The 13,669-nt window shown below is 38.4% G+C and overlaps 1 protein-coding gene across 2 annotated transcripts in view; it reads left to right on the top strand.

The window, feature by feature from the left end:
• The first annotated feature begins 5,394 nt into the window (after positions 1 to 5,394).
• LOC143847765 (uncharacterized) overlaps positions 5,395 to 13,669 on the top strand; it is a 37,823-nt gene continuing 29,548 nt past the window's right edge. The window contains exons 1-3 of one of the 2 annotated variants that reach the window (XM_077356541.1): positions 5,395 to 6,523; positions 10,281 to 10,396; positions 11,952 to 12,160. In XM_077356541.1, coding sequence (XP_077212656.1) covers positions 5,721 to 6,523; positions 10,281 to 10,396; positions 11,952 to 12,160 — 1,128 coding nt within the window. In that variant the 5' untranslated portion in view covers positions 5,395 to 5,720. The remainder of the gene's footprint in view (positions 6,524 to 10,280; positions 10,397 to 11,951; positions 12,161 to 13,669) is intronic. The other variant, XM_077356539.1, reaches the window with a different exon arrangement.

The following is a 13,669-nucleotide window of genomic DNA, read 5'->3' as shown; positions in this document are numbered from 1 at the left end:
GTCTAGGCAAGTAGTAGTATTATGGAAATATGGACTTTTTCTCTAGCTTTCACCAATTTTTTTGTGACTTGTTTCTTTCTATTCACTTGCTTTTCCAACTAACTATGTTACATGCGACTACAAGATCATAGTGATTTTGTTTGCCAAAGGACATCATTTAATTTCATATAGAAAATCTCTCTCTCTCTCTCTCCTTCCATTTCTTATCTTCTCTCTACAAATGTAATATATCTCTCTCTCTCTGTCTTCCATTTCTTATCTTCTCTTTCTACAAACGTAACCAAAGAGTCAAGATTGCAATTTGCCCAATAAACTCATGTTTTTTTTTTGTTGGTGGTTCTCAGTTTGCTTACATTAGAATGAGAGATTAAGGGCGTGATGGTTAATAGATTAGAAGCAGGCCATTTATCTCCAATTTTTCATACTTAAAAGCAGGTCATTTATCTCCAAATTTTATGGCTTAAAATCATTGTTTATAAAAAATAATTGATTCTTCAAAAAAAGAAAAAAAATAAATATTTCACCAACATTGGACGGACAACAGTGAGAGATTACATGATTTATCTGGTGTTGTTATTAGGCAACGACCACTATTATCTAGAGATTCAGGCCACTGGTGATCGATAATCCGTTGTTAGAGTCATCACGACCTACATGATACGTACACTAACAGTAATAGTAAATAAACCATAAGCACATGATGCCCACGAGTTTACTTAGTCTGGCAAGATTGTCAACATCCATGGGCGAGATGAAAAAAATTACTATGAAACAATAGATGATTATAATAGGGAGATGATATTTTCACCCCTCTGCAGTACGCCTTCGCCCCTTTATAACGTGAACAGTGGGCAACTTTAACGCTTTCTGATGTCAAATCACGTTAAAGGGGGCGAATGCGTACAGCAGCAGAGGGGTGAAAATATCATCTCCCTTGTAATATTCGGTTGTGATTGCTATTAGCTGCACAATACCTGCAAAGTAGGTAAAAATTGGCGGATGAGAAATGCACAGCAAAAGATTTGGGGAGTGTAATTTGTGAAGGAAGAATGCAAAGGCAGTGATGGAAGGTTTGAATAATCAGGTCTTGTCTTCCTAACCTTCGTAAAAAAAAAAATGAATGGGTTAGTAACTACTGGACTTTAACGAAACTTGGGTATTCAAATTTAAGGGTAGTAGCCTTCTACTTCTTCTTCTCCCTGGTGTTACTTAGTTAAGCCCTGGTTTTATGATTATTTAGATCTTTTAGATTAAGCTTATGTTCAGTTTTAGCTCTGTTCAAGTTCAATTCAGTATTTTTTCCAAGATCGATCCAGTTCAGTCCTTTAATGACTAGTTTGACTACCATGGATGCCTCACCTCTCAAAATGATGATGTCCAAGGCCAGTTCAGTTTAGTTACTGGTAATGAGCATGAAATCTCACCCCATCATGACTCGGATGAAAACCTCCCCCCCCCAGCCTTTTGGAAATCTAAACATAAATTGGTCCCCATGTTTCCAACCAGGCACCAAAGATGTGCTTGCCGAGCCAATATCCTTTGCAGATCTGGTAAGGATCAAGATCAATGCATCTCCATCCCCTTCGGAAAAATTGCAGAAAATTCGAGAACTAATCGATAAGGGAGACCTGGATCATATTCAAGTATCTGTAAAGGAGAAAATGAAGTATCTAAAGATGATTGATTCTGAAATCAGCCCATCTCTCCCACCTAGTAGTTCAGTCGGCAAAAGGAGGAAGAACTCAAGGAAAAAAAATACACATTAAACAGAATATCCAAGATGAAGAGGATATCTTTGAGCTCTTGAATGCAAAAGTAAATGATGAATCAAATTCCACCTTCATCTCCACCCCAAACCAGCTTGCAGAAAACCACTTCCCGGTTTTGAAAAATACATCCGAAGCTGCTCTTTCTTTGTCTGACAGGGCAGCCCAAGCAGGAGCAGTGACTGGAAAGGACCTCTCCTTTGAGAACCCAAACCCAGTGTACTTGCAAGTCCTATCAAAGCCTTCTCTAGCAAGCATTGGTCACACATTAAATGCATATAATAATGCATTCAGAGGAAATGATACTTTTGATGCTAACTTTGTCCTTGTTACTGACCCGGCTCTCCTTCCCAAGGTGCCTGTACCCATTGTTGACATCGAATTCTCTTCACCTGCTGGTTGTATGGCAGATCTTTTTTCCGCTATATCTTCTGATGGGATGAGAGGAAAGGAAAGCCCTTGTCCTTATCTGCAAAAAGTTAGTCATGCTGATATTCCTGTCAGTGCTGATCTCAAAGTTTCTCAATCTAGCCTAGCTGCCCCTCAGAATAATGCTCAAATTGCTGGAAAGACCCCTATCTCCCGCCCAGTTCTAGCTCAAAACTCCCCCCCTAATCCTTCCCGCCCATTTTCAATTCAAATTATTGGAGCCTTTGATTCTTTTGAACCATGCCTCGGGAAAGCTAATGGAAAGGTCAAAAATATTGCCATACCAGTTCCTTGTCTCTCTAACCTTGATAAACCCGAGGGCCTTGCTGATTCATCCCCCCTCGAAAACTTAGTCTCACCTTGTGTAGGATCGGATCCTTCCAGCTGCATCTTGCCCTCAAAAGCAAATGCAGACAAGCTTCCCTGCAATGGAAAGTGGGCTTCTCTTTTTTCTCAAGATGAGGCTATCGAGCAGGACACCACTTTGGACTATTTTGATCAAGAAGATGAAAGTGAAGATCAAGAAAAAGTGATTCTCAAATCTGATGACTTTGAGGACGTTGAAGATAAATGGAGTAACTGCTTTATTGGTTTCTTCCCTGGTAGGAGGCTGTATTTCGTCGCCCTCAAAGATTTCCTTAACATGAAATGGAACTTAAAAGGTGATTTCTCTCTATTTTGCCCTTAATAACGGCTTCTTCCTCTTCAAGTTTCTAAACAAGGAAGACTTCACTAAGGTTCTTGAATCTCCCCCCACCACCTATGGAGGTAGAGTTCTTGTCGTTCAGAAATGGACTCCGGAATCGTCAATGGAGAGAGTAAAGCTAACCGAAATTCCTATTTGGGTAAAGTTCCCTGGTCTTCATCTAAAATTTTGGACTCATATAGGGCTCAGCAAAATTGCCAGTAGATTTGGGAGACCCATGTATATGGACTCCCATACAGCAAACTTGACCCGTCTAATGTATGCCAGAGTTTGTGTCATGGTGAATGTGGACAAAATTCTCCCAGATTCCATCAAGATAGAAACTCCTACGGGGATACACATCCAACCGGTGGAATATGATTGGAAGCCTTCGGCCTGTAAAAATTGTAGAGATTTTAGCCATGGGACCGACAAATGCAATTATTTTTCAGAATCTCCGAGAACTTCTAATTTGCCTCTAAAACAAGTTTGGAAACCCAAGCAAATAGCAAAGGATGTCCCAAAAGTTCAAGTTGATGGATATAACAATTCTAAATCTGTCCATAGTGAATATGAAAATATAAATTTGGTTGGAAAAAGCAAAGAACCCAAAACCTCTAGTCCTAATGTCCCAATCCATGCTAACCGATTTGCTGCTCTAGATCATATGGTCTCTTATCCCCAATCCATTGGGGAGTGTAGTCATCAAGATGTTCAGGAAGGAAATGCCCAGACCCCGGATCATGACTCATGGCAAAGGGTTCATAGGAAAAAAAGCAAACCGGCCCTTCTAGCTTTCCTATCTCCTCCTACGTGTGGGATCCCTCACAAGTTGCCCTTTGGGAGGAGCATATGACTATGTATTGGTGGTTGCTTGAAAGGATTCAGCTCCTCTTTCAGAGAGTTATCTTTTTGTTCTTGTTGTTTGGTTTGCTTTTATTTTGTTGTTTGTCTGTTTTGGTCTTCTTTTTTAGCGTGTCTGTGCTTCCTTTGTTGTTTGTTCTCCTTTCCAAATTCTGGAAGGGTTGCTTTTCGTATCTCATGTATATCTTATCCTTCTTTTAATATATCTGTTCGGGGTCTTGCCTAACCCCAGCTTACCTATAAAAAAAAAAAAAAAAAAATACACTCTCCCATTGTCAGGAAATTGGACACAAATCCTAATCGTCGGTTGTGATTGAGATGAAAGAGAAGAAACATCATGTGTGTTTACACTTGATATTTTTTTTCTTTTTTCTTTTTAATTTGAAACCTGTCATTGTTTGATAACTTGGCTATTGAGATCATCAAAGCATTTGTGTGACATGCATTAACTTATCTTTACATCACATTACTTTTTCGCACCATCTTTTACTTTTCATTAGTTGTAGTTTCTGACTAATAATTTAAAGATACAACGAAATATATATTCTAAATCCCTCACACTGGCGTTTGTTTGTGTTCTTTTATTGAGAATTTAATTGAGCTCTTGTTGACCACTTTCGAGTCGTTTGCAATGAGAGATCAAGAGATCTAGAGCCGAGACAGGGGGAGGTTACAAGAGAGGGTTGCGCTCTCAGGCGCAAGAACAATTGAGCTTAGGTTCTCTTGTTTTTGTTCTTTTTATTTTTAATTTATCCGCAGATCTTAAAATTATTTAAAAGTAACTAAATCACATATTGTCAGGTTTACTATAGAGAGCTGGGAAGTGATATAATCGCCCCCTTTTCTTACTTAGGACAGACCCTCTACGCCTCTAGTATATTTGTGACTACTTTTTTTTTTTTGACGGGTAATTGCTAGGGTTAGGCAGACCCCTACCAGATATATTAAAATAGAGAGAAAGATACAACATGAAGAGCAAGGTAAACAACCCCTAACACATATGAAGGGGGAACAACAAAAGAGAAGGGACTCAAAGATGAGCCAAACAACATAAACCAAAGAGACAACTGTTAGAGTATAAAAGATAAATAACGCCTTTCTGAGTTCAAACCTCCTGGGTAGCAAAAATCCACATGCGATGGTCGGCCCAAAGTGGGACCACATGTGCCACGTGTTTGCCAAGTGGGCCACACGGAGAGAAGGGGAGCCTGCTAGAAGAAGATGATAAGAGGAGCAGGAAGGGGCTCTTGGTATTCCTTTTTTGGACTTATATTTGTGACTACTGTCTTACACTAGGTGGGACTGTCCCGAGTTAAAAAAAATGGGCGAATATATCATTTCCTAGCAAAACTGGAATTTGTTTTGGCTCAAAATAACGATCTCTAAATTAGCAACACGTGTAAAGAGAAGAGAAAGACAGGGATGACGAAACGTCCGCCAAAATTCAGTTTCTATTAAAATGACTAAAACACTCCTACTTTATTGGTAGATTTTCAAAGTAAAACCTAACGACATCTGGCTTGCTCGTATCGCCAGCTAGAGACAAGTCGGCGAAAGATGATCAATAAGGGTAATCTGGTCATTTTAATTATTGTCTTTATTTCCAGAACAGAGCCCATCATTTTCCAAAGAGTAAAATCACCCCTACGAAAAATGATAACCACACCCCTCCCACTCCTCTTTTGAAAACCTACACCCCACGCTCTCTTTTTCCTCTCACTTTATTAAAAGATCTAAAAAACAGATTATTCCCGGTGGCAGATTTCACCATCGTTCGTTCTTTCCAAGGTTTAATTCTCGTTCACTCCCAACCGTCGATCAAAAACCATAAAAACCCTCGTCCTCTCCATCCCTCCGCCCAAATAAACCAGACCAGATTATTCTCTCATTCCTCTCATGGCAAAAATCATCATTCCAATTTAGGGTTTCCTCTCTCTCTCTCTCTCTCTCTCTCTCATGAATTTCTACCCCTATAAATGGAAGCTTTTTCTCTCTGGCTCTTCTATGGATTTTATATCTCTCTCTCAATCCTTTTTGTTTCCGCTTCCAATTTCTCAATCATCGATTACGATTACGATTACAAAACTCGAGATTATTCACCTCCTCCTCCTCCTTCTCTTCCTCCATTACCACCTTCTTCGATTTCCTGCGAGGATGATCTTAAAGGAATCGGTTCGTTAAACGATTCTTGTCAAATTAACACGAGCTTGAATCTCGAGAACGATCTCTACATAGAAGGGACGGGCAATTTGGAAATCCTATCTGGAGTAGTTTTGAGCTGTGCGATTTCTGGTTGTAATTTTGCTGTTAATATTTCGGGCGATTTTAGTCTAGGGCAGAATTCGTCGGTAGTGGCAGGGACGATTGTTTTGATTGCCGCGAACGTGAGCTTGTATGATGGGTCTTTGATTAATACTACGGGACTCGCCGGAGCTCCGCCGTCACAGACTAGTGGTTCGCCGCTTGGGATTGATGGGGCTGGTGGAGGACATGGGGGAAGAGGAGCTTGTTGTATTAGGGATAAGGAGAAGATTCAGGAGGATGTTTGGGGTGGGGATACTTATTCTTGGTCGTCGCTTACGTTGCCTTGGAGTTATGGGAGTAAAGGTGGTACGACGAGTAGGGAGGAGGAGTATGGTGGTGGAGGTGGCGGGAGGATTGGGATTGAGGTGGAAGGTTTGCTTGAGGTTAATGGGAGTGTTTTTGCTGATGGGGGTGAGGGTGGTCTTAAGGGCGGAGGTGGTTCTGGCGGTAGCATTTACATCAAGGCTCAGAAAATGTAATGTCTACTCTTTTAATCCTTGAAGAACACACATGTGCACACACTCTGTATATGGAACTCTACATGTCTTTTTTATGCACAAGTGAATAAGTTGCTCTACATATATCACTGTTTAACTTGTTGAATCAACTTGTTAAATTCTTCAAATAAACATATTTGTAGATGTGTTATCCAAGACAACTTTTCTTAGATTATAAAGTGTTTGGGATGACTCAAGGGTGTGGCGTGGCTGTTGCCAATCGTGGGAAGGTGGATGATGACCACCTGGACTATGGAGGACGTGAAAATAGGGTGATCCATCATGGGTAGTTACCAAAAAGTTTCCCTTGGACATCACATTTTAGACCGAACACATAGCAATCTAGAATAAGGCCTTGTCTTAGACAACCTATCCTGTAATCAAACTATCCCTTTTAGTATTCTATTGGTTTTGCTTGGGTTCGTATCTCTACATCCCGTGGTGGTGAAATTCTCAGTAGTTATGCTTTTGGCCACCATTCTTGACTAAGAACAGCCTTTGTAGTACCAGTGTTCGAAGCATCACAATCGACTTCAAATGCTTTATCAAGGTTGTATAGTGCCGATACTGATACTTACGATATTTCTTTTTGCAAGCTGAAAGTGAAAGGCCTTTTCCATGACCTACGTCCATTCGTATCTTCTTTTCTTCATATGGTCCGTGGTTCGAGTGACCATGAATTGAAAATTTTGATAAATCTACAACAAGAACAGGAAGTACCCAGACCATGAAAACTTCACACCTCATCCACAAATTTAGTTGTAGTCAAGTCTACAATCACTTGGCCAGTCTACAATCACTGACACGTTTCTATCAATCATACATAAAAATAAGATACTAGTCATAAAACAATACTTATTGAAGTTGACATACAATTTATTCCTTTGCATGACACGAATAACATCATGAAGATGCTGAAAATTACTATTTCATCAAAGTATACCCACAAACTTACCAATTAAGACGTTCAGTGCTTGATTCACCTTGTGCATGAATGTTCTAGGCAAGTTAGATAGTCAAAATGACATTACCAGCCAATCATACTATGCCTCCTTGATCTTGAATGCTGTTCCTATTTACCATCAAGTCTACTCCTTATTTGATGATATCCACTACTCAAATCTATTTTTGAGAAGACCTTAAAGCCATGTAATGTGTTTGTTACAAGTGTATCGTCCAGTTGTGGGATTGTGGAATCAATATTTTGATCGTTATTTTGTTTATGGCTTCACACATAGGCCGACCACAATCTTTCTTCGACATTAATAATGCCGAAACAGTACAAAAACATACTCTTTTTAATCATCCACCACTTCCTCAAGAAGTCATTTACCTACCTTTATAAATCCAAATGCTGGTTAGGACTTATTCTATCATACAGAAGGTTCAATATACTAGAACATGTAGAACATGTAATGACTTTTAATGTGATGTTGAATATATGTCATAGGCTGTTAGACAATTCTTCTGGGATGTTATCACAAAATTCCTCAATTGCCGTTCTTACTTAGTGGCTACCCTGTTCCACCCACATATGGTCCCAACAAACCTTACCCTTGGACCATGGTAAGGAAATTGTTCCTCTCTTTAGGACTTGGGTTTATGTCCTTTATTGGAGAAGGATAATCTTCACATCCTCCTTCCCTACGAGTTCATATACCGTTCCATTCTTATTTGGTTCCTCCAAACCTTACCCATTGTAAGGAAATTGTTCCCCTCCTCTTTAGGACATGGGTTAATGTCCTTTATTAGAGAAGGATAATCTTCGCTTTGCTTCAACACACTTACTCATTAGAGAAGAATAATCTTCACATTGTTTGTTTTTTTTGGGAATGGCAATCTTCACATTGTCTTTAACAAACTTATCCCTATTATTTGAGTCTATCAATTTCCATGGTCTCCCCAATAAAATGTGGCAAGCATTCATATGTCTACTACTCCACACATGATATTTTTCATATTCCTCTTGCAAATGCAGTAGATTTGTTTTAAAAAAAAATTCTTGCAGTAGAGTTTTCAAGGAGCCTTTGTGAAAGGGTGATAAATTCTTGATGGGTATCGGTGGCAAATGAAAGCATAGATTCATGGAAAAGAGAAGGGGTTCAAGGTCTGATTTGCAAAATTGACACGGAAAAGGTGTACAATCAGTGGAATGAAATTTCATAGATTATATGTTTGTGAGGATGGTTTTTTTTTTAGGTGTACAATCAGTGGAATGAAATTCCATCATTATTAATGGTGGATTGGAGGGTTTTTTTACTAGCTCAAGGGGCGAAAGACGAGGTGCCCCCCCTCTCTCTCTTCTTTTTAAACTATAGTAGGTGAAGTTATGATTAGATTAATACAAAAATGACTATCTCGGTCTGCCCCTTTCTTTTACTGAAATTGCAACCATTCAATATATATATATATATATATATATATATATGACAAAAATTGGGTTATTTGATGGTGTGTGTGCGCGCATGCGCGAGTGGGTGGGTTAGGGTTGGGTTCAATAAACCACCATCAATTTGCTAATGATACTTTAATTTCTTCAAAGTGGAGCCTCCCCAAATCATTAATCTTAAGAAGTTTTTATAGTGGGTGAAGATAGTATCCAGGTTAAATATGAATTTAGGGAAGACGGTATCCGGGTTAAAGATGCATCTTTGGCAGGCTGCCTTCTTTGTCGTTGTTGTCTGGTGCATTCGGACATAAAGAAATGAGCAGTCATTTGAGGGCTGATCATTCTTTTATTTGCCAAAGATTTGCTGATTTGGTAGGCACTCGTTAGATCTAAAACGGCTGGTTACTCTTTCCAAGATCTGATGCGTAAGAGGGACATTGTAATTTTACGCAGTTCTGCCAAAAAGGAGATGAAGAAAGCTTGGAGGAAGCTGAGGGGAAATGTGATGAAGTTAACTTCTATGGTTGTTCCCTTGGTAACCTGGGTCAATCCATAGTTGGGATAATTCTGCTGAGATTTTGTATTCATTTTCTGAACCTATCGGAAGAGTGGTCTCCATTGTGGTGGAAACTAGAGCTCTTCTTACTGGGTTAAGGATATCTGAAGTCCAGCCATTCTTAAAAAAAGATGATATTCATAGTCCATTTTAATGACCTGCTTATCTTAGAAGTCAATTCGTCCAACGTGATTTTGTGTGGGGTAGAAGCTCGGGTTCCTGGCGGTTGGTGTTGTGTGTGTGTGTGTGTGTGTGTGTGTGTGTGTGTGTGTGTGTGTGTGATCGGTTAGCATCTTATATAGATGAGATACTTACTGTTGTAAGAATATTTCTGTTCTGGGAATTCGTAGGCCTGCGTTGTATTAGGAGCAACCTCTGCCCCCTTTGGAGTTATTTCTCTTTTATTTAATCAGTTATTGTTCCAAAAAAAGCATTTAGTGTCACCTACTCCTAACTTAGCATAGATTTTCAGAATGGTTCGAAGGGCATTTGCTGCTGGAGTAATGCCATTCTTTACCCCAAATCACTATAGTAATCATCCTAGTAATCACGAAAATTTCTTTCTTGACCTGCAACACTTGGATTCTCCCTATTGGTGCTAATATGCACACTGTTCCCTTTTAACATTATCATACATGAATATGTGAATGCATGTGTGCTTGCAATGCATAGTATCCCAAGGCAGTCTTTTTCACAGCTCATAACGTAGGTCAATGTTTTACATATGTTTTCCGTTTTGGCTTTCTACCAATGTTTTTATAATTGTAAGTATCTTCTCTATCAAGAGCAGGAGGGGGAGTGGCATGATAAGTGCATCAGGAGGTAGTGGTTTGGCTGGAGGAAGTGGTGGAAGAATTTCTATTGACATTTTCAGCCGGCACGATGATCCTAAAATCATGGTTCATGGTAAGTTTGGTTGGCTCTTTTTTGCAGCAATTGAAATTTACTCGAATATTTTATTTTCTTTTTTTAGGTAACCTTTGGAATGAGTTTTGATTAGTTCAAGCTTCCTTGCTCATCTCTAAGGAGACCTCCTAATCCCGCCATCTCTGTATTACCCAGGCTAGATCCATCAAAGTTTTTAATTTTTCTGGGGTCCGGTGGTTCCCATACTTGGGATGGCTTCATCTCATGATTTAAATGCTTTATCTCATGCTAAAAAGACAACCATTTGAGTATTTATGGGGAAAGTCATGTTAAGACCTTACAATCTCTATGGGAAATATGTGGTCTTTGTAAATTTGTAAATGAACATTAAAATTCATAATATGGCATGAATCTTCTGCTGGTTATTACATAGGTAGCTCACACTTGCTTTCTCATGATGATGGAAATTACGAAGGTGATGTAGTTATTTCCAATTTTGAGGCTTTAAATCTGTAAGTTACATTGAAGAGTCCTTATCTTATAGTCGATGCATTTTGTCTCATGTATCTCAAACCATTTGCGGCGTAATTTTGGTATTGGATTGTTGGGTAGAGATTGTATGATTGCAAAAACAACTATGATGTTGAAGAAAGGTTATTCTATCCTTCTATTTTCTTGTACTCTTTCTCTTGACATTCTTTTTCTTGATTTATTTTTAGTTAGAAAAAGTTGGCTGTTACATTTTTTAAAAAAATTGAGAAAATAACTTAGCACATGCATGCATATATTTAGTCCTAGACACAATTAACATTGTAAACCTAAACATCTTTGAAAATGACTTAAATGGCACCTAGTTCCAATCAATCATATTCTTAGATTATGGAACTATAAGAGTGTCTCGGTTCTATTGAACTCAAAATCATATGAAAAACTCAAAATATTTTAACATGTAATGAAATTGTGAATAAACAATCAAAAGCTGTGAATTTATAACATCTGACAGGTTGTCAGGTATGAGTCAGGTAATCAAGTCATTGTTACATGTCAATACAATTAATTTTATAGTCTATATCGTATTAAATAGGTTTCCTTCCAATTATTTTTATTTTTTCTTATTTTATAATTTTTTGAAATTTCATTTTGAGCATTTTGGATATGTGTCGGGTGTAATAGCGGAATGTGTCACCTATTTGTGCATTTATTGCCACATTTTCTCTTTTTTGCCTTTGTAAAATTCGCTGATTGCACTGTGTGGCTGGTTCAGTTTTGTGATGATTATAATGTTTTGGTATTTTCATTCAGCATGTTTTGAAATTGTAAGAATACATATGGTCATGTTGGAGAATTGCTCCATCTGTGGTGTAAGTTGCTAGAAGTAGATTCTGTCTGTTTTATGAAATCTTTTTATCGTGTGTGGTTGAAATTTGTACTAGTAATTTTTATGTATTACATTAGCATTTTATGTTTGTCCAAGTGGAACTTCTTATGAGGCTTTTAATTATGTACCTACCATTTTTTTTTCTAATCTCAGAACTTTCTTATGTTTCAGTGTTAAATTTCTGCAAGCTTTAGAGTGGGTTGATCTTATTTGCAGGAGGTAGGAGCCTTGGCTGTCCTGATAATTCTGGTGCTGCCGGGACTCTTTTTGATTCTGTCCCTCGAAGTCTCATTGTTAGCAATCACAATATGTCAACACAGACAGACACACCTCTTTTAGAGTTTCCTAATCAGCCGCTTTGGACCAATGTTTATATCAGAAATCATGCTCAGGTTTCCGTTCCTTTGCTCTGGAGTCGTGTACAGGTCAGTGGAAAGTTAACGCTTATACACAGCAGTACTCAAATTGTTCTAGGTTGTTTTGGCCTATTCTATTTAAGTTATTTTTTTGCCTTGCAGTAGCATTTTTATTTTTATTATTGTTTTAGCTTGGTATGATCTTATATTGTTACTAGCACAATTTTTAGGTCTGGAGTTTCCTAATTTTTAGCATTTTAGTTATTGTTACTAGCACAATTTATATTAAAAGTTATGATCTTATAGGGATTGGTTATGGTGACATGAGGAGTTTCCTAGTTCTAGGAGGCTTATTTCTCTGCATCTGCATTCTGCCAAATAGCTACGGACCATCTCCACTTCCGATGAAATTTCTAGGTCTAGAAAGTTGTTGAGTCTACCAGATCGATTGAATTAGCCTTTTAATATTGCTATAGTGTGAGAAATGTGTCAGGATTGTCGAGATAAATGTGTTTGGGCCTGGATACATTGTTTTTGTCAGTGTGTTTACTGCAACTGATTTATTGTTTTCTGCAAGCAATAGTCCTATTCATTGTCTTTTTCTTGATGAGAAAGATAGTTGCAACTGTGAAATTGATGGAAAAAGCCTTTCCTTCCTTTCAGTCATTTAACATGTGGATCTAATGGTCTGATTTGTTGAACCAAAAATCGTGTTTTTTTGGGAAAATTAAAGTAAAAGGACAAATTTTCCTTTTCCTGGCATTAACCATTCACGTTTGGTCGCCATTTACCATTCACGTGACAGTCGTCGTCTACTACAAATGACATTTTATTTTCTGCAACCAATAGTCCGTTTCATTCTCTTGTCAGTGACGACTGACGAGAGACATAGTTGCAACTGTGAAATTGATGAAAAAACCCTCACTTTTCTTTTTGGAGTCACTTTAAACGTGGCCTTCTATGGGTCCGTTTGGTTGCCATTTGCTATTCACGTGGCAGTCCTTGTCCGCTGCAAATTTTTCAAATTCGAGCCATTTTTCACGGTTTGACTTTCCTCTCAAATCAGGAGGAAAAATCACCGGCAGTCTGTTCAGGGTTCCAAACTCAATGGTGGCAACTAAACACGAGGGTTGCGCTCGTTGCGGGACAAAGGAAAGGAAAGGACAGAAATGGGAATCTATTTTCCTTTCCTTCTACTTCTATATAACGTACATCCAAAAGGACCCTAAATGTTTTTCTTGACGATGTTTCCAGTTAAAATGGATATAGTGATAAAACATGGACATGCTGCTGGGTATGTAGCCTCCGAAATGTTATGATTTCGTGCAACTAATCCATTGCTTTAACCTGGACTGTAGCTTATTCTCAATAACAACAGCTCTTCCGAGGGAAAATGTTCTCAAAATTCTTATGTATTCACGGGCCTCTTATGATCAGAGTCTGATTACAATCACTGGAGAACTTTTGGCTTTGACATGAAATGGTGTTATGTGTCAAGCTTATATGGAATTGGATAGGCTGTTTGATATCTTGTGTGAAGATGTAGTCTACACTGTAAAATCCCGCTACGTTCTCTGA

Source organism: Tasmannia lanceolata, unplaced genomic scaffold (assembly GCF_043159265.1).
Source record: "Tasmannia lanceolata isolate RefF3 unplaced genomic scaffold, GAP_Taslan_0.1 ptg000003l, whole genome shotgun sequence".
NCBI lineage: Eukaryota > Viridiplantae > Streptophyta > Magnoliopsida > Canellales > Winteraceae > Tasmannia > Tasmannia lanceolata.
This window is presented reverse-complemented; position numbering and strand designations above follow the sequence as displayed.